Genomic DNA, 26447 nt, shown 5'->3' on the forward strand with positions numbered 1-26447 from the left:
ACAAAGTTGGGATGTGCTATTAGTTACTGGAAATGCTGGAAAGGGAGACAACATGCATAAGATTTTTTAAGGGGCACGCCAGAGCATGGGTACGCAGTATTAGAAGCGTACCATTATATGCTTGAGTTGACAAACCAAGGTAGCAAGATGGCTTTGAAGTGGGACAAGAATATGATGTTTAAATATTTTTTTGTTGCTTACGATTCTGCTATAAGGGGTTTTGTAAACATGAGAAAGGTGTTGGTTGTTGATGGTTGCTTTTTGATAGGAAAGTATGGAGGTACATTGTTGGTGGCCACTACACAAGACAGCGAGAATCACACATATCCTGTTGCATGGTGTGTGGTTGACTCTGAGAATGACAAGTTGTGGACTTCGTTTTTTCAGCAATTATGTACGATAGTGGCTAACAGTGATGAATTGTGCATAATATCCGATAGGCAAAACTCTATAAAGAAGGGGATTGCCACTATTAACCCTCAAGTATATCACGGATTCTATATGAGGCACCTTGGTGAGAACATAAAACAAAAGTTTAAGTGTGCTGGCCTCCTTCAGACATACTACGTGGCAGCATAAGCTTATTGGGTTGATGAGTTCGAGGAGCACTTCCAGCAAATCCGAATCAAGGATGATAGAGTTGCTAAGTATCTTGAGCATGATGTTGGTTTCGAGCGATGCAGTAGAGCTTACTTTCCTGGAAGAAGGTTTGATGTCATGACCATGAACATAGCCGAGTCCATAAATTTGATGTTGTTAATAGAAAGAGAGTTTCAAATAGTTGCACTTTTTGATGCAATCTAGAGGGCATTGTCACGATGGTTCCATGAATGTCGTATGGAGTCATATAATTTTACTACAACCCTTGTTCCGTCGGCTGAAAAATTATTGTGAGAACATATGGAACTATCAAATGCACTGTTTGCCTATCCTCTTAATGCTCAAGAGTTCACTGTGCACGACTATGGTCTAGATGCCCTAGTTAACCTTGTTAGAAAAACTTGCAGCGGTAAAGTGCTTGACATTCAACGTTTACCTTGTCCTCATGGACTATCAGCACTGAAACACCAACGGAAGCTGGATTTTGGTTCAAGAATTTACATGGAACTTTGCTCCTCTCTCTATATGGCAAATCACTACATGCTAGCTTATTCAGAAACGATATATCCAGTGCCTCCAGAAGAGTAGCGGGTAATGCTGCCAGAGTTGGCTAACATTATCATCCATCTGCCATTCAAGAAGATAGCAAAGGGGAGAAAAAGAGTTAAGCGTATTCCATCAGCCCCTGAGGTTCCCCGGAAGATGAATAAGTGCTCAATTTGCAAGCAACCTGGCCATAAGAGAAACAGTTACCAGAAGTAATCACATGCAGATCCAGAAAATTAGGTTCGAAGAAGGATGAAATTCAGGGAGTTGCAAAGGCCAACCGTTGATGAGTTATTGTTTTCAATTATTGATGTTTTAAATTTTATTGTTACCTTGAATAAATCATTCTTTATATTTAGTATTCTTGTTACATGGCCTAAATATTTGTTGGTGATTTTAGTTTGGAATTAGGTTGTCAAATTGAGGAGAAAGTATGGAATTAATATGTGTTGGTAATTTTAGTTTGTCAAAATTCAGAAGAAAAGATGGAAAAGCCATATCATGGATCGTTTAGGCGATCATGCACCTGGGTAGATATTGATTCTACCCATCACATGATCGCTTAATCGACCAAGTGAAAAAGAGAAAAATCGCTTAAGCGATATCACGGATCGCTCAAGCGATCATGCACCTGGGCAGATTGATTCTGCCCATCACATGATCGCTTAATTGACCAAGTGAAAAAGAGAAGAATCGCTTAAGCGATATCACAGATCGCTTAAGCGATCATGCACCTCGGCAGATTGATTCTGCCCATCACATGATTGCTTAAGCGACCCCGTGTAAACGAAGTTCCTTTGACTATTAAACAGATTTTTTGTGCAAATGGTTTTGCAGAGTTACAACTCCGTCCCATCACAGGATCGCTTAACTAACCCTGTGTAAACGAAGTTCCTTTGACTATTAAACAGATTTTTTGTGCAAATGGTTTTGCAGAGTTACAACTCCGTGCATAAAATTGTTAGTTGTTGGCAATAAAGTATTCTTTATTGAAAGAATCGTACGGAGCTGTAATTGTGCAAAACTATCTGCACAAAAAATCCGTTGATTAGTCTTTCAAACTTCGTTTACTCCTTAAAGTAATAACTCTTTTAAAATCAGACCGAGAAGAATCTCAAAAGAGTGTAATATTTATCAATGCTCTAAAAATTTCACCGCCTTCTTCTTTATCCATATCTCAACTGTGAAGCCATTTTATTGCTCGAACTCTTAACATATAGTGTTTACGATTCGTTAAGTGGACCACGACCGTTATTATTTTTATTAAACATATAGTTCTTGTACGTCTATATCAAACATATATGGTGTAGAATGTTTACGGCTATATTAAATATACAGGGTGTACGATTCGTTTAGTGGAACATGACCGTTATTATATTTTAATTAAACATATAGTTCTTGTACGTCTATATCAAACATATATGGTGTAGAATGTTTACGGCTATATTAAATATACAGGGTGTACAATTCATTCTCAGTAGAACATGACCGTTATTATATTTTAATTAAACATATAGTTCTTTTATGTTAATATGAAAGATATACGGTGTAGAATGTTTACATCTATGCTAAACATATAGGGTTTACGATTCGTTCAATGGACCATGACTGTTATTATATTTATATTAAACCTATAGTTCTTTTTGTTTTGCATAAACAAAGAAAGAGTGAGAAGTACCTCATGAAGCTTGAAGGGTTGAAGAGAACTAGGTAACCATGCAAGCTTAGTGAATAGATATTCTTCTTTTCTCAGATGTTAAGAGTTCGAGCAAGAAAATGACTTGAGAGTTGAGATATGGACGAAGAAGAAGACAATGAATTTTTCAAGGCATTTAATAAATATTATACTCTTTTGAAATTCTTCTCGATCTGATTGTAAAAGAAATGAGTAAACTAAGTTTAAAATTTGAATGATTGCTTGTGCAGATGGTTTTGCAGAGTTATAGCTGTCTTCCATGTATATTCTATTAAGGTTTACATATAGGGTTTACGATTCGTTAAGTGGACCATGACCGTTGTTATATTTTGATTAAACATATAGTTCTTGTACGTCTATATCAAACATATATGGTGTAGAATGTTTACGTCTATATTAAATATATAGGGTGTAAGATTCGTTCAGTAGAACATGACCGTTATTATATTTTAATTAAACATATCGTTCTTTCACGTCTATATTAAACATATATGGTGTAGAATGTTTACGTCTATATTAAACATATGTCCATAAACTTGGGAGATAAATATTGAAGTAAATTAATCTTAATCAGTTATCTTGCATCACTTAAGCGATCATGCCTAATTTCCTTTGTACTGTACAATAATCATTCTCAAATTCAAGGGTAGAGATTTGGGTCGAAGAGAACTAGATAACCATGCAAGCTTAGTAAACATATATTTTCTTCTTTCTTCACAACATAAGGGTGTGTTTAGTTGAATATTCCTATCTATATTCCCAAAATATTTGTTTGTTTAATTAATTACTTTAGTCCCTTTAAGTTTACTAATATCATAAATACTCCTAGGAAAAATTTTAAAATTTAACAAATACACCCCCACTACCCACAGTTGTAACGCCCCACTTGAGGTACGTAGTGATTGTTCCTTCTTTTGCTCTTATTTGAGTTGGTCTCTTGGTAATATTGTTTGGTTGACCTTTGTTTGAGTGTTGTGTTGAATACTTGCCCTGAAATTGGTTGAAAATTGAAGAAGTTCAGTGTGCCAAGCTTCGCCGGGGCGAAGAAGAATCTTCGCCGCGGCGAAAAGGTGTTGAATCCTCGGGGAAATGTTCTGGACAGTTTTTCTGCGGCGACAGAAGCTTTCTCGCCGCGGCGACAGTCCGACCAAAATGTTTGTTAAGTTTTAGATGTTTTCTTCCCTAAGGGCAATTTGACCATTCTACCCCTAATTAGCAGGAAAAGTGGGAAGTAAAATGTAAGGAAATTTCAAGGAGAACATGTTAGTATGGGGGTGTGTTAGTAAGGAATCAAAGGATATGGATGGAATTTCCATGAAAGAGCAAGGGCAAAATGGGAAGAATGAGTTATTAAGAGATATTTAAAGGGGTTTAGTCTTTGAGAACTCTTCATTTTTCCATTCCACCGCCTCCTCCATTTTTCCAAACTCTCTCAAATTCCTTCAATCTTCCAAGGATTTCCAAGAGCCTTTTTGAGTAACTTTTAGTAGGGTTTTAATCTAAAGCATCCTAAGGTAAGGATTCTTGCTTTAGATGAGAGTTTTATTATGTTTTGTTTAGAGTCTCATGTTGTGGTTGTTGGTTAAGTTGTAGAGAAAAGGCAAGCTCCCAAGGAAAAGAGAAGTGTTAAAGAAGCTATTTTCTCATAAGGTAAGTAAACTCAACCTAAGTTGAGATTTAAGAACTCTTTTGAGTAGAGTTATATACATATATGTGCATTCATTTAATTGTTGAATGAGATTAGTAGTTATGATTGAGTTATGAGAAGTGTTTTATTTGCTTGATGTTGGGTTGTGTTTGATAGAAGTTGGAGGAAGTTTTGAGCAACCTTATGGAAGTGTTTTTCCTTTGACAGGAAATTTAGAGCTTATGAGGGAGTTTTCTCCCATTTGGTTGATTAAAAAAAATAGAAAAGTTAGAGTTAGAGTAGAGTTGTTTATGCACATGAGTTGTATGATGAAATGCTCAAGAGAATCATAAGTAAGGGTAGAAAGCCTTAATTGTTGCTACATGTCATAGTTACTTTTCATAAATACATTAATGAGTATGAGTCATTGATGTGCATTAACTATGCTTTACTTATGCATTAGAAAAGAGAGTAGAGACTTTTGAGTTTAGACTACTCTAAGAGTAGAGAGAAAGAGAGAATGAGCACTATAGAGTAAAAGCTAAAGTAGTGCTTAATAAGAGAATAGAGTAGGTTGTGCGATGGGGAACCTGTGAGTACGGGTAGAGTATTCCCGCATGTACGCCGCATAGAGAGAGAGAGCGGCAAGAGTATCAGAAAGAGAAGTGGTGTAGCCCGTAGAGTACATGCGGATGAGGGCTATACCCGAGTTTACCCGAGAGATTCTATGCACTCACATGGGCAAAGGTTCCGAATCCATGCATAACCAAGTCCGATCGGCTAGAATGAGTAGAAGTCACAGGGAGTGGGAGCGAGTCCCAGCCGTGCCTCCGGTCAGATGGGGCCGTGACTTACTAGAAAGAGAGTTAGTATAAAAGAGTTATGAGAAAGAGAAAATAGATAGTTGTCTAAGAGAAAGAGTCAATAGAAATGGTAGAGAAAGAATTAGAGGGAGAGTTACGGGGATAATTGAGTAGATGGGTTTACTTACTGAGCATTGTTTGTGCTCATCCAGTTGTTCTCTGTGTTTTGCAGGTTCTAGATGAGGACATAGTCGGATGGACATCGGCACACGAAGAGAAATGGCTACACTGTCCACCCTATTTTGATAGTTTTCTCATATGTTACAAATCTTGTATATATTTGTATAAAGAATACGTATGTTTAATGAAAGAAAATTTTGGGCCCAACTTTTTATGTTATTTTTACATGTACTTTTACTATGCATGTTTTTAAAAGAATGGAGTCGTTACAACAGTGCTAGATTCCGGTGACCACCGCCAAAATCTAGCCGAAAAAGGGCGTTACGACGCAGACTAGTCGAATCTGGTGGGTAGGGCGTCAATATGGCATTTTCCGGCCACATCGACCACAGATCTTGCCAGAAAATACTAGATCTACGGCCAGATATGGCTGTCAACAACCGTAAAAGTCCAGATCTGGCCGTCGTTGTCGGTTAACGATGGCCAAGATTCGGTCAATGATGGCCATTTCTTTGGTCGTGCATGACAGCCATATCTGACCTTTTCCCATGAGATCCACAACGGATCTCACCGAAAAAGGCCACATCGGTGAATTATCACCGACGGATAGGCCATTGTGACACATTCTGGCTACCACCGATGGTGGTTGCCGGAATCTAGGAAGTATGGGTGGGTGGGGGTGTGTTTGTTAATTTTTAAACTTTGTTTATAGGGGTATTTAATAAAATTAATGAACTTAAGCGGTCTTAATTAATTAAAAAAATTAACTAATATTTCCTAACTAATTAAACAAACAAATATTTTGGGAATTTGAGAATGATTAATGTACAATACATAGGAAATTAGGCATGATTGCTTAAGCGATGCGAGATATCACTTAAGCAAATCATGGCTTATGTATATAGGATCGCTTAACCGATATATATAACTGAACTCTGTAAACAAAAATTATGGCACTCTGCAGACCAAGAGAGTGCCAGAATTTTTTAGAAAGTTTTTCACTATGAACAACGCCTCGCTCCTGTTATCACAATAAGTGTTTCAGCACAACTGTTGTAACCTTATTAAGTGACTAAGGCTAAATAGACGGGATCGCTTAACTGATTAAGAATAATTTACTTCAATATTTATCTCCCAAGTTTATGGATATACGTTTAATATAGACATAAACATTCTACACCATATATGTTTAATATAGACTTAAAAGAACTATATGTTTAATTAAAATATAATAACGGTCATGTTCTACTGAGAACAAATCATATACCTTATATGTTTAAGATATCATTAATCGCTTAATCGATCTTCTGAAATACAATAAATAAAATCCGAATACACAGGATCGCTTAAGCGATTTACTATATCGCTTAAGCGATCTTGTGTATTTAGACTTAGTCGCTTAAGAGATCCAGTGGTATTTATGTTATCGCTTAACCGATCCTAACCTTTTACACTTGGGTATATCGCTTAAGCGATCATGAGTAAAGAATACATAAGTGCCCACACAGACGATCGCTTAAGCAATGCCAGTGGACATGATCGCTTAAGTGATTTTAAATCGCTTAGGCGATCATCATCGAGGCAGAATCATCTGCCCAGATCTATAATCGCTTAAGCAATATGTTTGTATCGCTTAAGCGATTTTAGATTGCTTAAGCGATCATTTGTGGAAAACTCATGGTCGTTTAAGAGATATATTTGGTCGCTCATATACGTAATTGTTTGGTACCATGCCAGTCTTTAAGTTAATTAATTTCGAAATGACTGTGATTGGGATACATTTCTACGTCACTCATTCCCTCCCATATCCGAAAAGAATTTGTATCACAAAATTAAGTAATTTATATCAATCTAATTCATCACAAATCAAAATATCAAAAAGTTATGGAGTGCAAGTTATTTTTCAAGCTCTGGACTTGAGATGACCCTCATTTGCCGGCTTAAGCGATCTTGACCGAGCTTGAGCTGCCGCAGTCTTGTCTGAGTGAAGTGCTGACACAAAGCTCTACCTCACTTGGTCGGTTGTGAAAGGGAACCTGTGATTCACCAAGGAGTTGAGTCACGATGCAGTCCCTTCTCAATAAAGTGCTCCATACCCATCACTACGTGTGTTGGAAAGTTTGTTGCAAGCTCATGTTTCCACTGAAACCAGGAACGCTAGTCAGTCTGAATGCGTTACCTAATGAACCCCACCAGTCCAGCACACCCCATATCAAATTCGGGTGATTACTCTAGTAACTGTAAATAAACATATGCATGCATGAGATTATATAGTTTACTTGGTGATAAAAAAAGTGCATGTTAATTTTAAGCGATTTAAAAATATTGACTTACGTGCATGTGTCGGGAATGGGTGAGAAGTTTTCAAATTATGTTTGTGAGGAATGTGTCTGAGATAATTGTTTGGTACCATGCCTTGCTAGCAGCCTTGATTGCAGATGCCTCCTGCCGACCAGCCTTTGAGAAGTTTCCTCTTATTGTTTGCCAGGAACCTGCAAAATTATCCAACGCACACCTTCAGCCACGTCAGCTTTTGTAAATTAAAAAAAATATATCAAAAAGTTATGGAGTGCAAGATTGAGAAGTTCACTGAGTTCGTCTCTTTCGGTAAAGCTCTGTATAAGCATGACACCTACAGCATCAGCACCACAACCCAAGTATCAACATCAACATCACATAAACTACAAAATTCAAAGTCCAACTTCCATACCTTTTGATTGGGTTCTAGTCACTCAAAACAGATCCATATGGCCACGGAAGCACTCAACAACCTAGTGCTCCCAATAGTTGCTCATTGTTTCATCATTCAAGACATCCATCGGGGTGTTGGTCATGTCGAACTAAATAAATTTCAGGGCATATGCCCCACAATTAGCACTACAATAGGAAGAAGACATTAGCGTTAGAATTAGCTTATAGAACAATTGTATTATAAGTTAGTTTTATACAAAATTTACTTTGAATCATTTCTTGGGACGGGATAGCACTGCAGTGGCCACTTTCCGGTCAGTACTTGATCACCGAAGTGCTCAAACATCCTACTGTCACGTAACAGCCGTAGGAACAACATGGACAGTGGCTTCAACTCAATCTCGAACTGCTTGTCTTGACAAATAGTTGGGTTGTAGTCAAGAATCTTCAACAACCCCTCCTCTAGATGCGTGACAACTGCTATCCAGTGCATATCTCTAATGTTGAGAATGCAGTAGACTCTTTTAACCTTTGCCTGGCTGTGGCTATATTTGGGCCTTTCCCCCCGTACATACTGCATAATCCTTTCATCAAACTTAAAATCATCAAGGATGCAGTCCAAGTCTTCTAGGCCTAATCTTTTTCACTTGGCTCCTTTTGCTGCACCTCTAACAACGGCCTTTTTAATTAAATTACGATATGTCGAAACAAGCGTTTGGCCAAATACCAAATTGGTGATGGCACAGTCGGGATACAATAGATCACCAGTACTAGTTTGTCGTAGCCTTATCAGTGCCAATATCTCATCGATGTGCTGTATCAAATAAAAACAACATGATAAGTATGGAAAACATAAGCAAAAAAAAGGAAAATTAAGCGAAAATAACTCACCGAGTCCTCAAGCCACTTGCCCATCGTCAACAACTGTTCAAACCATTCCCGTTAATAATCCCCTATCTTACACTCTACATGGGCATCACTTCCCGATTCATTGTAATAGGCATAGAAGAGATTTTTATTTTCCTCCTCTATTGGCCTATACAAATCGACCATTGAGTGCATTTTTGCTTGCCCACTTCCTCCCTCTTCCTCCATTTGTACATCCCCGCCTCATTCGCCTCCCACCTCACCCTCCTCCATTATCACTATCCTACTTCCTCCACCAACCTCCTTAACCTCCTCTATTTTTCCTTCTTACTCCATTTGTTTCTTAATTTTCTTCTTCTTTCCATGTGTTACTACCGTGTAAGGCGATTTGACAAACTTGCTCTTTCGGCTCTCTCTTTTCAGCTTGGTTGTACTTCAACCGCCTTTAATACTCCACCAACTTCCTCCTTCACCGTACCAACTTTCTCTGCCACCTTATCCACTTTCTCCTCCACCCTTTCCATCTGCTCTTCCATCTTGTCATACCTGTCATAAATGGCTGTTGTAAAACTCTCAAACATGCCGTTTATAAGGTCAACCACCTCATTCTCTTGACGCTGACGTCTTGGCAAAGCGGTACTTGTTGTACAGGTTTTCTGAGGCATAGAAGCCTCTTCCTCCCTCTCCTCCTCCTCTTCCTTCTCCCTTCCGCCAATTGGACCTTCATCATCCTCAACGTCAACCACGTTCTCAAGCAGTGACCTTGCAACTATCGTCACATGTGTGACCCCTGCTGGATCTTGTATCAGGCGGCCTATCCGTTCATCCCTTTCATCCTCCAATGCTTCAAAAGATGTGACATACTCCTGTTTCGCTTCACCCCTAGTAGCGGTGAGAAAGGGACGGACGACTCTGTGCAATAAGAAACAAAATCAATCAGATTGAAGCAACATTTTAAAGCAACTGCATATTCAAAAGCTTAATCCCTTAATCTTACCCTAGCAGCTTCAATTTCATTGTCTATTTGGTCGTAATCCCAATGGGTATACCTCTCGACATGCCACCGCAATATCCTAGGAAATTGCTATGAAACATCCGAACTCTTCCCCCTCCCCCCCACCTTAGCGAAGACAGGGACGACCTCATATATCTAAACCTACATTATAAAAAAATAGTCCATATCATAATTCAAACACATATATTACAAAAAAATATAACAAAAAGCTATTAATATTTACCTGCATTGCCCATGGGAAGCCAAACAAATTGTACGTGCTCAGATTATCCTTCCCGACCCATTAGGAGTGCTTTAACGCCATGATTTTCCCTTGCAATGAGTCCATGGTTCGCTTAAATGATACCCTTCCCCACAGATAAGAATTAAAGAAGTCCAAGTTGGTTGCAAACCTCACCCAATCCATATCAACGTCTTTTATTGAGTCACCAGCCACTAGGATCGAATGTAAGAACAATACCAAGCACAGTTTCAACTTCACTGAATCATTAAACCGACCTCTTTGTATCTTCCGCTCTAAATTGTGTCCTGTAATAGATGCTTTCCCTTGCAAAACCTTGTCAACCAAACTTCCGGCTGCCTGACTCTTCTTTATAGCCTTTGCCTCATCCTCATCTAGCATTTTCCCATATCCTAAGCCGGTCACCAAGGCATATTCCATCAGCCCAAAACGTAGTGGCTTTCCATCCACCACGAACCACATTTCATGCTTTTTTTTTTTTTTTTTTTTTTTTTTTTTTTTGCATTTTACTGAGTGCATCAACATATAATGCACTCCCTGCCCCAAGAATGCCTTTTTCCAATTTGTTTCGATTTTCAAAAACTTACCTAAACAAGTCTCTTTGAATCGCCGTTCACCATTCCTCAATCGACCTAAAATCCCCTTTATTCTCTCAAAAATATCCCAACTCGACCTGACCGTCACCCTTGCAGGGATGTATGGTACATTATCGCTTACAATGTCCAACCCGTAGTCTTTATAGTTTATGGTCCGTACAATCTACATAGTCGATATAAACAAAATATCAGCAACAAAAATAAACCAAAACGACTAATAAACAATATATCAGCAACAAAAAATTACCTCTGTGGTCGCTTAAGTGATTTCGGATCGCTCAAGAGATCTTGATTCTGCCTCGTGCAAGATCTCTTAAGCTATCTGAAATCGCTTAAGCGACCAAGAGTACACTGAATGAATCGCTTAAGCGATAAAAAAGATTGCTTAAGCGATCTTAGATCTGGGCGGATAATCTACCTCGGACAAGATCGCTTAAGTGATCTGGAATCGTTTAAGTGACCAACAGTAAAGATGAATCGCTTAAGCGATCTTAGCTCTAAGCAGATGATTCTGCCTCGGACAAGATCGCTTAAGCGATCTGGAATCGCTTAAGCGACCATCAGTAAAAGAGATGAATCGCTTAAGCGATCCAAATGATCGCTTAAACGATCTTACATCTGGCAGATGTTCCTCGGACAAAATCGTTTAAGCGATCTGGAATCGCTTAAGTGACCATGAGTAAAAGAGATGAATCGCTTAAACAATACAAATGATCGCTTAAGCGACAGTATAGAGCAATACTCCCAAAACAAATATGTACCCTATCTTCGCCAGCCTCCTCGTCACCTGCATTCTCGCCAACTTCCTCCTCCTCGCCGGACTCCTCCTCCTCAAAACTGTTTGTGATTCTTCTCTCTGTTGTTGTGTGGCTGTCATCTCCTCTGCCATTAAACTGCTTGCGCCACTGGACTCTAGGATTCCAAGTGGCGTTGGGTTTTCCTCATCATTGTGAATGTCATCCATGGTTTAGGATTGAATTTGGTGTGAAAATTTGCAGTTTCGATCTGGAAATCACAGAGATTCTGTTTGGGTTCAAGAAATTGGTTTTAGGGTTCAAGAAATCGATCAAAAATCTGCACTGTATCGCCAAAAATCGCAGAGATTCTATTTCGATCGGAAATCTGCACTGTATCATCAGAAATTACAGAGATTCCGTTTAGGGTTCAAGCAATCGATTTTAGGATTGAAAACTTGCAGAGCTAATCAGAAATTGCACAATCTCTGTTTAGGGTTCAAGAAATCGATTTTTGCCCAAATGAGTTTCAATTAAGCGATTTGAATGGGTGGGGCTATTTTTTAAATTTCAAATTTTAAAAACTTTCATTAATTGTGATTTTGTCCTCATATGTTTTAATCTTTTCATTTTAACCCATTTTTCATGTTTAATGAATCCTAAGTATGCCACGTCAACTTCTTTAAATTAAAAAAAAAAAATGAAAAACATTTTCAAGGCCATTTTGTTAAATGCAAACTTGGGATGGCCTGGGAGTTAAATTTCCTCGTTAAATTTTCTCAACTTCTATTGTAGAGCCTAAAACTTTAGTTTCATAATGACTCTTCTCAACAATGGACAACCAGCTTTTTTCGGAGCTGTTGGGCTTTTTTTCCCCTAACAGCAGCAACAAATCGGGCAAGTGGTGTCAGATTAATAGCGGTAGATTAGCGGCATTGGCTTAGGAAAATGAAGACTTTAAGACGATGGCAGCAGATCAGCATAGCAACTTCTCCGGTGATCGATGACAAGACAACTGGATTTCTGTTTCGACGTTAACCCGATTGGAAGATGGTGGCGGCAACGGCAGTGGGGAGGTTCTTCTCCAGCGACAGCGGCAACTGATCAGTGGTTGATTTGGTTTTTTTTTTTTTTTCTCAATTGGGATAATTTGGTTTGATTGATATTTGGGTTGATTGGTTGTTTATTGTTGAAAGTCGAAATTTGTTCGCTTTAGCTTTGAAAAAAAATTGGCAGAAGGGTTGCGTTTTGATTTGGATTCGGTGTTTGGGTGAGAAAATTTAACTCCCCCGACATCCCAAGTTTCCATTTAACAAAATGGCCATGAAAATATTTTTGATTTTTTTTGGGTTAAAAAATATGATGTGGCACACTTAAGTGTAATTAAAGTAGCAAAAAGGATTAGGGTGAAAAGATTTAAACATATGTGGGTTAGAGTATAATAAAGAGAAGTTGATTTAAAATTTGAAGGGCAAAACACATTTCTCTCAGCTTCTCTTTCTCAAAATAGGATTCAAACACCTTCCTCTCTCTCATTTTTTCTTCCAATTTTCTGCAATTTCCTTGCTCTTTGCATTTTTGTCATTCCTTGCCATTCCCGATTAAGTTATAATGGCTGAGATCCTCAAACAAACAGAAAAACCCATCCATTCCCCAAATTGTAGGCACCACTGGGTTTACCAAAAATGGAGAAGAAAAAGTTGCGGTGGAGTAACTTTCGATGATTGAAGTTGCTCCACTAGGAGAGGAGACATCGCCGATAGAAGACATTCTACTAGCGAAACAAGGGAGGGCAAGAGCTGAAATTGAAACTGAAGAGGAGGATGTCGACACAAATTCCAAGCGTCGGACATGATTGCTTAAGCGATTTAAAATCGCTTAAGCAACCAAGAGTAAAAGCGGAGAATCGCTTAAGTGATACCTAAATCGCTTAAGCAATCGTGCATTTGGGCAGAAGTTGATTCTGCTTCAGACATGATCGCTTAAGCGATCGTGCATTTGGGCACTTATTGATTGTCTTGTTCGTGATCGCTTAAGTGACCAACAGTAAAAGCGAAGAATCGCTTAAGCGATCGTGCATCTTGACAAAAGTTGATTCTGCCTCGGACATGATCGCTTAAGCGATTATAAATCGCTTAAAGCGACCACCGTTAAAAGCAAAGGATCGCTTAAGCGATCTAATAAATCGCTTAAGCGATCGTGCATCGGGCACTTATTTTTTTTGTTCATGATCGGTTAAGTGATGGTAGATCGCTTAAGTGACTGACAATAAAAGCGAAGAATTGCCTAAGCGATACCTAGATCACTTAAGCAATCGTGCATCTGGACAGAAGTTGATTCTGCCTCCGACATGATCACTTAAACGATTACAAATCGCTTAAGCGACCAAGGCTAAAAGCAAAGGATCGCTTAAGCGATAGAATAAATCGCTTAAGCGATCATGCGTCTGGGCACTTATTGATTCTATCTTGTTCGTGATCGCTTAAGCGACCAAGTGTAAAATCGTAGAATCTCTTAAGCGATAACATAAATACAACCAAATCTCTTAAGCGACTAAGTCTAAATACACAGGATCGTTTAAAAAAGAAATGAAATCTCTTAAGCAATCCAGTGTATTTGGATTATTTTATTGTATTTCACTAGATCGGTTAAGCGATTAATGCTATCTTAGACATATAAGATGTACGATTCGTTCAGTGGACCATGACCGTTATTATATTTTAATTAAATTAGTTTTTTTATGGCTATATTAAACATATATGGTATAGAATGTTTATGTCTATATTAAACATATCAGGTCTACGATTCATTCAGTGGACCATGACCGTTATTATATTTTAATTAAATTAGTTCGTTTACGGCTATATTAAACATAAATGGTGTAGAATGTTTACGTCTATATTAAACATATCAAGTGTACAATACGTTCAATGGACCATGACCATTATTATATTTTAATTAAATTAGATCTTTTACGGCTATATTAAACATATATAGTGTAGAATAGTTACGTCTATGTTAAACATATCAGGTGTACGATTTGTTCAGTGGACTATGACCGTTATTATATTTTAATTAAATTAGTTCTTTTACGGCTATATTAAACACATATGGTGTAGAATGTTTACGTCTATATTAAACATATCAGTTGTACAACTCTTTCAGTGGACCATGACCGTTATTATATTTTAATTGAATTAGTTCTTTTACGGCTATATTAAACATATATGGTGTAGAATGTTTACGTCCATATTAAACATATCAGGTGTACGATTCGTTCAGTGGACCATGACCGTTATTATATTTTAATTAAATTGGTTCTTTTATGTCTATATTAAACATATGCCCATAAACATGGAAAAGAAATATTGAAAATTTCCCTTAATCGCTTAAGCGATCCCGTCTATTTAGCCTTGGTCTACAGAGTGCAGAGCAGATGGTTGCAGAGTTCAATTTTATATCAATATTATATTTTTTTTATATTACTTTATTGCCAAGAACTAACAAAAATAATAGAATAGCAATAGATCTTTCAGTTTTATGTACGATGCTGATCGACAAAGACCGAAGTGTTCTTTTCACATTCTATTGAAATGAAAAAAATAATAAATAATTAATTAAAAAGGACTAAATATTAAATAAACATTACAGAATATAATTTCTCACCGAAGTATATCGCTTACTGCATCGCTTAAGCGATCCAGTATATTGCTTAACCAATCTAGTACAAATAAGCATGATTGCTTAAGCGATCTGCTGCCATATACCAAACTTATACTAGATCGCTTAAGCGATCTTCTGTCATATACCAAATTGCTTAAGCAATCCATCAGATCCAAAACACATTTTCAGCCATCTCCATCCACAATTGGTGCTATCACCCCTAGCTACCCACAATGTAAGAAAATATTCAACATATTTCACTCTTTTCAACTTGCATTACATCAAACACAATCCAACAACCTAAACAATTAAATCAAAATCATAACCCAAACCCCATCCATTATTAAATCTTTGTAAATCTAATTATAAAATGTAAAGAGGAGATACCCATACTTAGACGAAATGTTAGGAGGAGAAGGAGGCAGATCTTTGGCGGAGAAGATGTTAATGGTGGAGGAAGAAGAAAATGTTAATGGCGGAGGAACAAGAAGATATAGAGGAATGAAGAAGAACAAGATGTAGAGCAATGAGGAAGAACAAGATGTAGACGAAGCTAAGAAGAAACAGCAACCAAGGTAGAGATGCGTTAATGGCGGAAGGAAGAAGAAGGTGTTTGGGTTTGTTTGCAAGAATTTCGGGTTTTTGGGAATATAGTATAATTTTTAAAAGATTACACAATACTTCATTAATCCTAATTAAGCGCTAATCAAGTTTAATTACCCTTAATCAATAATAAGGCTATTTAGTTAACACTTTAAAACTTCATAGCCTTTTAATTAAATTTAAACTTGACATGGTCTTTTAATAAAATGCCCCTGTTTGGGTTGGGGTATTTGCTGGAATTGGTGATGATGGAGATTTTTTTCTAGGTATTTTTGTTTGCTATTTGGAGTCTGATTTGCTTGTGTTGATTGGATGAGTTTGATTTTGGTGGTGTTGAAACGATAAAAGAGAGTAGATTCGGTTGCTTGGTGGTTGATATGGATTGCTTGGAGTTGATGGCTGGAGTTGAATTTCAATTGGGATAATCTGGTGGTTTGGTTGTGTGGGTTGCTTGGTTGTTGTCGTTTTCTCCTTCTCGGATTGACGATGACAGGATGGATGATAACTCGTTGGTGAAATTTCCAGTGGTTGCTCTATAATGAGCAAATTTTTTAGTTCAAAGAACCTAGCTCTGATATCAGCGAATTTGATGAATTGTATTTTCCAATTCATTGATTTTATTTTGATAGTTATAGGCTTTATATAGTGGAGATACATGTTAAACAATCCAAAGAAATAAGAAAAAGAGAAGGCTAGGGTTTCATTGATACTGCACAATGCAATTGAATACAAAAAGAATGATTTAACCTAAATACAAAGAGACTATATATAGGCTAAATAAAGAAAATAATGAAAAGACAGATCTACCCTTAATAAACAATAAAATAGAATAACCCTATATTTCTTAACATCTCCTCTCAAACTCACGATGCGGCGGCTACAAGCATCAAGAGTTTGCCAACTAGAAAACGAAAACGGGAAATAGAATGCAACTTGGTAAAGAAATCTGCAATCTGCAAAGAAGAAGAAACAAAAGGCAAGGTAATGGTGCCATGCTTGAGATGATGACGAGTAAGGTGACAATCGATCTCAATGTGCTTAGTTCGTTCATGAAAAACTAAGTTGTGAGTAATCTGAATAGAACTCTGGTTGTCACAATACATAGGAGTGGGATGAGAAAGAGAAACTCCCATATCTGCAAGTAACCAACGTAACCAAACAATCTCTTTAGTAGTAATGCCATAGCACGATATTCTGTTTCGGTTGAAGATTGAGAAACAATGGATTGTTTCTTACTCTTCCAAGAAATAAGAGAATCACCCAGAAAGATACAGAAACCAGTAACAGACTTGCGATCTGTGGGATCACTGCCATGATCAGCATTAGAGTATGCACGCAGCTCCAAGGAAGAGGTGGATGGAAGTAAAAGACTTTGAAAAACTATACCCCGAAGATACCGCAAAATACAAAGAACAGCTGCCCAATGAGCTGTAGTAGGAGAAGCAACAAACTGACTAATAACATGAAGAACATATGCAATATCTGGACGAGTAATAGTAAGATATACCAAGCTCCCAAGAATAGTACGGTATAACGTAGGATCTGACAAAGGTAAACCATCAGAAGAAAAATACTTTGCGTTAACCTCAATTGGAGTATCTACAGTCTTATTATCAGTAAGTCTAGCCCGCTTAAGAATATCTGCAACATATTTCGACTGAGAAAGAAGATAACCGCTAGGTGAGTAAGCTATCTCAATACCCAAGAAATATCGTAGAGAACCCAAATCCTTCATTTCAAACTGTCTAGCTAACTCTGTCTTCAAAACTGAAATACCATCAATATCATCACCAGTAATAATCATGTCATCAACATATAAAGATAGAATGATACGACCTGCATCAGTGCACTTAACAAAAAGAGTAGAATCATGACTACTAGAAGCAAATCCAAGGGAAGAGATCACAACAGAAAATTTCTCAAACCAAGCACGAGGTGCTTGTTTAAGACCATATAACGTTTTCTTAAGCTTGCAAACATACCTAGAATCATGTGAAACACCAAGAGGGGGCGCCATATAAACTTCTTCTTGAAGATCTCCATTCAAGAAGGCATTTTTAACATCAAGTTGAGAGATATGCCACTGACGAATCGAAGCTACTACAATAAGAGTACGAATAGTAGTCATTTTTGTAACAGGAGCAAATGTCTCCTCATAATCCATATCATACTGTTGAGAGTACCCTTTTGTAACCAACCTAGCTTTGTATCGCTCAATAGATCCATCAGAATTAGTCTTGATCTTATACACCCAACGACAACCAACAACAGTCTTACCAAGAGGTAGAGGAACCAAATCCCAAGTACATGTCTTATGCAAAGCAGAAAGTTCCTCATCCATAGCTTGCTGCCAAAGAGGATCAAGAATTACCTCTTTATAGGAAGAGAGCTCAAAGAGACAATGAATAGAAGTTAAAAAGGAGGCAAAAGATGAAGAATAACAAGAATAAGCAAAATCAAGTAACTTTGTGGACTTACGAATGCGTATGGATTGATGTAGAGGTGGATCCACAATCTCAGACGGAGCTTGATGGACCATAGGAGAAGAGGGAGCTTCAGGTGTGCCGGAGAGTAAAGTGTTAGTACCTGCAGAATGATCAGCATGAGAAGGGGCATTTGAAGTACTAGGAACCTAAGATGACAAACTATCAGAATCCTCAGAAAAGAGATCTATATGAATAAGATCAGATCTAGTCAAGTTATGAGTAGTGGATGAAATAGAAAAGAAAGGTATATGCTCAAGAAAAACAACATGACGAGACAAATAAAGTTTCTGAGTTATTGGATCAAAACAACGATACCCCTTTTTACCTTCACCATAACCAAGAAAGACACAAATAGCAGATCGAGAGGACAACTTGCTGTGTTCTACATGAGGACGAAGAACAAAACAAGTACAACCAAAAACTCTAAAGAAAGAATAATCATGGGCATACACATACAACTTTTCTAAACGAGAAAAACCTGAAATATGAGAAGATGGAATTGTATTAATCAAACCTACAACAGTAAGAACAGCTTCCCCCCAAAACACACTAGGAACAGAAGTAGACAATAAGAGAGAACAAGCAGTTTCAACAATGTGCCTATGTTTTCTTTCAGCAACACCATTTTGCTCAAGAGTATCTGTACACGAGGTTTGGTGAATAGTTCCATCTCATGCAAGCAACTCACAAAATTTATTAGATGTGTATTCCCCACCCAAATCACACCTAAAACATTTGATAACAGCAAAATGTTGGGTTTTGTCAAGAGCTCGAAAGGTTGTACATATCTTAAAGAATTCAGAACGATGTTTCATTAAATAAACCCAACAATAACGAGTATGATCATCAATAAAAGAAACATAATATCGAGACCCTCCTTTTGTGGCAATAGGAGAAGGTCCCCATACATCAGAATGAATCAAATCAAATGGAGAAGAAGAAAAAACAGTAATACTTCGATTAAAAGTTAAAGCTGAAAATTTTGCCAGTTTACATCCACTACAATCATAAATATCACAAGTTTGCAAATTTCCTAAACCCTTTATGGACGCTAAAAATCTCAAACAAGAAGACGAAACATGACCTAAACGAGAATGCCATAAATAAAAACTAGAAGAAGAAGAAGAAGGACTCAAATGAAAAGAAGACAAATCAACACTAGTAGCAGCAGCAACTGGCACTTTTAACTCATCCAAAATATATAGTCCCCCATTCTTACGACTTGTCCCCATCAACTTTTGAGACTGCAAATCCTGCACATAACAAGAAGAAGAGGAAAAGGTGACTAAATTACCAAAATCACATAATTGACCAACAAAAGCAAGATTTAATGTAAGTTTCGGAATATGATAAACATTAGAGAGAGACAAGTGAGGTGTGAGAACAGAACCAATGTCTGCTAAAGGCATAGGAGTGTCATCAGTAGTCATGACAGGAATAGAAGACGAAGGAGACACAAAAGCAAAAGATGAAGAATCTGGAGACATATGATGTGAAGCACCAGAATCCAAGACCCATACAGAATGTGACATACCTGAAGAACTCTGAGGGAACTGACCTATGGAAGAAAAATCAGACATAGCTTATGGCTATAAGGAGAGAAACTTCTGAAATTGCGCAGCCAGAGTACTAGGATCGGTGAAAGGACTTGATGAAACTACTGCTGCAGTATTAGACTATGGTGGTTTGTAACCTTGAGGTGGTCTATAAGTATTAGATTATGACTGGTTGCCAAGCTTCCAAGCTTGAGATTGATGCTGCGATTGATTTTGCTGTCTCAACTTAGGACACGGAGCCTTCCAATGACCCTTTTGCTTACAAAAACTACACTTGTCGAAGGCAACCCTTGTGTAAGGCTTACTCTGATTATTAAAGAGTGGCTTAGAAGGTACTGCTAACACAGATGGATTAGAAGTAGACATAATTCCCTTTTCAGAATAAGACTTAAGACGTATTTCTTTAGCCAATAACTCACTGACAACTGAGTCAATAGAAGGAAGTGGAGAACGATGCAAAATTGAACCTCTAAGTCCTTCAAAATCACTGCGAAGTGGCGTTAAAAACTGTACCAACCGTTGCTGCTCTCTACGAGCAATATAGGCACCACATGCCCTTAATTCTACAGATTCTGTAAGAGCCAATTGATCCCAAAGATCTGTCATAGCAGAATAAAATTCATCAACACTCATTTCTTCTACTGAAGAGCTCGTATGTCATTCTCCAATTGATACTACTTTGCAAAATTTGTAACCTTTGCAGATGATCCCAAACCTCCTTTGCTATCTCATACTTTGCCAATCTGTGTACCTATGGAATGCTCAACACAATTGTTGATCCAAGTAATAATTTTTGCATTGTTTGCTTCCCAGTCATCTATCAAAGCAGCATAACCCTCATCAGTATTCTTAGGTTTCACAGAAGTTCCACTAACATATCCCCACATCTTTTTACCCGTAAGAAAATTTCTCATCACATAACTCCAATACGAATAATTCTTGTCATCTAACCTCACACTCACAGACTGAAGCGAATCGTCTCTTTCAGTAGCCATAGTAAAAAAACAAAGAAAACCAGAATGCAAAGGAAAGGAAAACGAAATACCAGATCACAGAAATCAAACGAATACCAACGAAATACCAGTTGGATCCGCGTAAGCTGTGTTTAAGATTAAGCCTCGTCCCATGAAACCTTGCTCTAATACCATGTTAAATAATCCAAAGAAATAAGAAACAGAGGAGGCTAGGGTTTCATTGATACTACACAATGCAATTGAATACAAAAAGAATGATTTAACCTAAATACAAAGAGACTATATATAGGCTAAATAAATGAAATAATGAAAAGACAAATCTACCCTTAATAAACAATAAAACAGAATAACTATATATTTCTTAACAGGATAATCTACATATTCTCCTAATTATGTCAATCACACTATATTTACATAATTAGAAGATCACAGAATATAAAAAATATTATAAATATCCTAAAACTAACAAAATTAAGAGGTTATATAATATTTTGGAAATATTCAAGGAATCTCAACAAATGTAAGCTTAACAATGGTGCCAACACCGCCATCGCCTTCAATAACCTCGACCTTTCCAAGAACATCTGGTAGTAATCTATCCACAAGTCTTCCCAGCTCCAGCCCCTTGTAGACTTCCCACACCGAACTCGCCGTCGCACCTACCACCGTTTCCGCTGAGAGTTGACCCTTCATTTTGATATCTTGTTGCTTTTGTTTAGTGGGTTCTTCAAGTGTTTATATTAGTGGAGTGGAGCAATTATAATGGAATTAGATAAAACAGATATGATAGGCAGGGCCGGCTCAATTATTAACTAATTGAGCCAGTTGCTTGCTTAGGACATGTTAGGAAAGGCCCCACAAAAAATAAATATATTTATAATAGATTTTACGTAATCATTCTCAGTATCATTGTTGGCTTGTTGCAATCAAGTCCTAGAATCTAATATTATTTGTATGATTATTGTAGGGTTTTCTAAAGTATACATGTGTGTTTGGCCGATTCATGTGACTTAGCACTCCTTAGTTTTGAAAATGCGACCCTAATTCTCGTGTGTTTGACTTTTTTTATAGTGAGTACTTGTTGGTTTCAGAAATATCATCAATTCAATCTTCAAATTTATCAACAATTTCGTTAATTTAACTTTTAAAAAATATATCAACCTTTCAACATTGTTGACAAATTTGAGTAAAAATGTCATTTTCTTCAAATTTAAACAAAATGACCTAATAGTCCGTTGAAAATATGATTTAGAACTGCACTTCTGAAACTAGCGGATGCTTACAATTAAAAAGGTCAAGCACATAGGGTTTACTTAAATTACCCATTATTGTATTGTTTATTTTAATTTAGTATTATTATTATCCTTTTTTTTTTTTTTTTTGTATGTTTATTTTATTATATTTTTTTCTTAACAATTGATTATGAATCCTAGCTGAGTTATTCAAATTGATTCTCAAAACCAGCAAAACATTATGCAATTAATCCAACTATATATGTTAACTAAAAGAGTTCTAAATGTAACCATCAGAATACAAAATGAATATGTTATGCATAGCTTAATTGTTGCAATTTATTATATTATAGAATTGATGTCAAAACACTCTAGGCAGAGGCTTTCTGGTCGCTGAGGTATTTTCCAATGACTTTGCCATAAGTTATCATCAACTTCATACTCAATCGAAGATCTAATAATACTTTGATTCACCATCTTTCTCAATAATTTCCACTCGAATTGTATGGGATTCGAACCCAAGTTCTATAGACCCTTCTTTAAACATTTCTGTTTCCTTCACTCGATTCTCTTCATCAATCTTTCTGAATATTTGCTTCATATAACCAAATCCAAGCGCTTCTTTATAAGCCACTTGAAAAAAGAAATTATCATTATTTTCACATTGACAAACTTTGATATGATTATATGATTATAGTTTCAAATAAATAGTTATAGTTTAAACTTTGATAAAAAGACTTCATCCGCCTTAAGGTTTTGATCAACCATGGTCTAGGTCCTTTGTTTTAAAATACTACATTCACCCCCTTTTAATTTAACAAACACTTACATAATCGGTTAATTGAGAGGATTTTTCTATTTAAAAACCACAATACCCCTTAGGGGTCGTTTGGATTGGGGGTATATAAGATAACGGGGATAATCTTCGTTTATTTTGCAAGATGTCTGTGTTTGGTTTGCAAGTAATAAAATATTACGGTAATCTTTTATTGCAATAGTGTTTACTCTTGGTAATGTGGGAAGTAATCTGATTTTCTACCCATTTTGCCCTTAATTAAAAACCATTTCAAATACAATTGCCCTTAAATGTCTACCAAATAACAATTCTCAGCCCCCCAACATTTGAGAAATTAGCTAAAACACCCCAACCACAAAAAAGTTTAAAAGTTAGCAAAATACCCTCAGCCACCCAAGACTACTGCTAGTTGTGACTCACCACTGTTGGCCACCGGCGTCAGTCGTCATAATGGTGCACAACTGATGGGATCTGGCCGGTCATGCGTCGATAAGGTTTTTTCCAGATCTGACTGTGAATTGGCCATAGATCTGACCGTTTTCCAGCCATGGATTTGTGATCCATGACCATTTTCGGCTTTGCCAGCGCACGGTCAGCCATATATGGCCAATCGTGTGCCATTCCATTGACTGCAGGTGGCGATCGATGGTGGTGGCTAGCTGCCGGCAGTGGCTTGGGGTGGGTGGGGGTGATTTTACTATAAATTAAAGTTTTATATAGCTGGGGTGTTTTAGCTAAATTTCAAATGTAGAGGGTTAAAAGAATAGTTCAAAAAATAATAATAAAAAATACTATTAAATTAATATTTAAAAAGGAGGGTAATTTAGTAATTTATATAACATACCCACCTATTTATCCTTCCAACCAAATATATTATTCACCGACTTATTCGAACCAACCAAACACATTTTTAAAATATTCACAGTAATCTTCAAGGTGATCTTTCTTTCGGTTAATATAATATATCCATACAATAAAACATTATATGATCCAAACACCCCCCATCTGTATATTATTTCAATTTTGAAAGCCCAAATTTTCTCTCTTAACTGTCTATTTCTCCTTAAAATATGTTATAATCAGAACTGTATACCCTAGTACTCAATGACGGACCTACGTTCATGGCCACAGGCCCACAAAATCTTTTGAATTCTATATAGAAGATTATCAATTTTGTTCTCTAACTTAAGATTTTTCACTTTGAGAAACCCTGTTTTTGAACATCACTTTCGCCCCCAATATATGTAACCATCTCATCCCTAACCCCTTTATTCATTGAACATTACTTTGGCCCCTCTGTAACATTTTTCTGGCTCCACCCCTTAAGGCCCTCACAGACTTACAGTGGTTTAATCTGGAATACATGGACTCGTAGACCTCAACCTCGGGGTAAATGCAATTTACTCTTTAAACCTTGGTAATAATACGTCAGAATTATTGTACAATATATTACCCAAACTTTTAATTATCCTAATATATAAAATTATTTTCAGATCACAATCAAACTTCATGTAAATATTACTTATAACTGGAAATTAATCAAATTATAGAATTTTGAGCTGAGAACTTAGAATAACAAGTATCTAGAAAGAAAAATTTAATACCTGGAGGCAGTGACGGACCCAGGATTTTTGTAGAGGAGGGGCCTCCATGGCTACGTCATTGTTTGTCAAATAACTAGTGAAAAATTAAAAAATTCAACAAACCTTAAGCAAAAGAAATAATACAATATCAATAATCTAAAAGAAAATAATGCAATAATACAATACTTTACCACTTGAATAAATCTATAAGAAGCAAAACCTTGAGTAAATTATGTTGAAAATAACATTTAATTCACGAGGAAATATAAAAAAAAATTTACGTAGAAAAACCTCTTCAATCAAAGAGAGTAAAAGACCATGGAAATCTAACGATCCACTTAAATCCAATACAATTAAAAGAGTTTACAACAATCACAATCCACCAAAAATGTTCTACACAAATTTCTTATTTCTCCTCTTTTTTTTTTAAAAAAAATTTTTTTTTCTTTCAAAGATTATAATATAAATTTTCTTGATTTTGATCAGGCATAGCCTAAGCTAAAGTCAACCAAAACTTAAATTAAATCAACGTTGCTTTGACTTTTAATATAAATTAATAAAAAAGGGAAAATTTTCTTAGTATAAACATAAATAATAACTCAAACTTCTTTAATAATTTTGAGCAGCTAAACGGTAACGTTTGAAATATAGGAAAGTGGTGGGTGAAGGGTGAAGAATAACGTTCAGTAAAATATAGTTAAGGTTTAATTTGAGAAAGTAAGAACATTCTTAAACACGAAACATAAAACAAACTCACAAGATCTATGTCTTTTTCCATCAAATTAGAATAAAAAACCTCCAAAAAATAAGCATGATTCAACCCTAAAATAAAATAAAATGAAATGAGCAATACACATACCTAAAATTGAGAAAACGGAAAACGAAATTAATTGTGACACCTTAATAGTGAAAGTTTCAACAATTTCAACCTTCAAAAGTTTTAAGAACGAATAACATAAAGAAAGTAAAATAGAGAACGAGAGAATAAAGAATTTTAGAGATAAAATCACAAAAAACAGATGAACGTAGAAAAGAGTGGAGAGAGTTTTAAAACTTTTAATATGATATAGGTGTGGAATATATATATTAATAACAAGTTTTTTATGAGTTTGGATATATGTATAATATTTCTCATTTTTTTTAAATTTAAAGATAAGTCTAGATATATATTTATTAATATAATTTTTTTGATAGGACTATATAAATAATATTTTTTTTAAATGTGAGGGTGGCCTACCCTCCAAGGGGCTGGGTCCGCCCTTGCCTGGAGGAAATGTAAGCTTAACAATTGTGCCAACACCGCCATCGCCTTCAATAACTTCTACCTTTCCGAGAACATCTGGTAGTAATTTATCCACAAGTCTTCCCAGCTCTAGCCCCTTGTAGACGTCCCACACCGCACTCACCGCCATGCCTACCACCGTTTCCGCCGAGACTTGACCCTTCATTTTGATAACTTGTTGCTTTGTTTAGTGGGTACTTCGTAACTATTTACATTAGTGGAGCACTTGTAATGGAATGAGATAAAAGAACAATGATAAGCACACACATCCAAATCAGGGGCGTCTCAAGAACATTTGTGACCCTAGGCAAGAATTACTTTGGGGGCCTTCTAATAATATAAACGTATATTAAAAAAAATATTTCAAATTTATTTTTCTTACCTTTTGAGATGCAAAATCAGTAGGAGAGGTGGACGGCGATCGGCAGGCTAACTGGGTCAGGTTGGTGGGGGGTTTTTTAGAGCGAATGTTGGAGAAGTGATGGGTGGTGAAATAGGTAATTTCCAATGCCTGGATTGGCCAGAAAAGACTTGAGAAGTCGCAACCCAAAAGGTATCGGTGGCCTGCGATTTGACGGAGTAAACGAATAAGGTATGATAGGGATTTTGGTGAGAGGGTTAAGGGGAGGAAGATGGTGGTGTCAGGGAAGGCCAACAACGCCAGGTACATGCTAAA

At 36.7% G+C, this 26447-nt stretch overlaps 1 protein-coding gene and 1 pseudogene across 1 annotated transcript in view; both read right to left on the reverse strand.

The window, feature by feature from the left end:
- LOC116144605 (S-norcoclaurine synthase 2-like) overlaps positions 1-21571 on the reverse strand; it is a 32363-nt gene extending 10792 nt beyond the window's left edge. The window contains exon 1 of the mRNA XM_031430046.1: positions 21395-21571. Within this exon, the coding sequence (XP_031285906.1) occupies positions 21395-21571 (177 nt within the window). The remainder of the gene's footprint in view (positions 1-21394) is intronic.
- Positions 21572-22452: 881 nt separating this feature from the next.
- On the reverse strand, positions 22453-25937 carry LOC116144607 (annotated as a pseudogene).
- Between the last annotated feature and the right edge of the window lie 510 nt (positions 25938-26447).

Source organism: Pistacia vera, unplaced genomic scaffold (genome assembly GCF_008641045.1).
Source record: "Pistacia vera cultivar Batoury unplaced genomic scaffold, PisVer_v2 Contig449, whole genome shotgun sequence".
In the NCBI taxonomy this organism is placed as follows: Eukaryota; Viridiplantae; Streptophyta; class Magnoliopsida; order Sapindales; family Anacardiaceae; genus Pistacia; species Pistacia vera.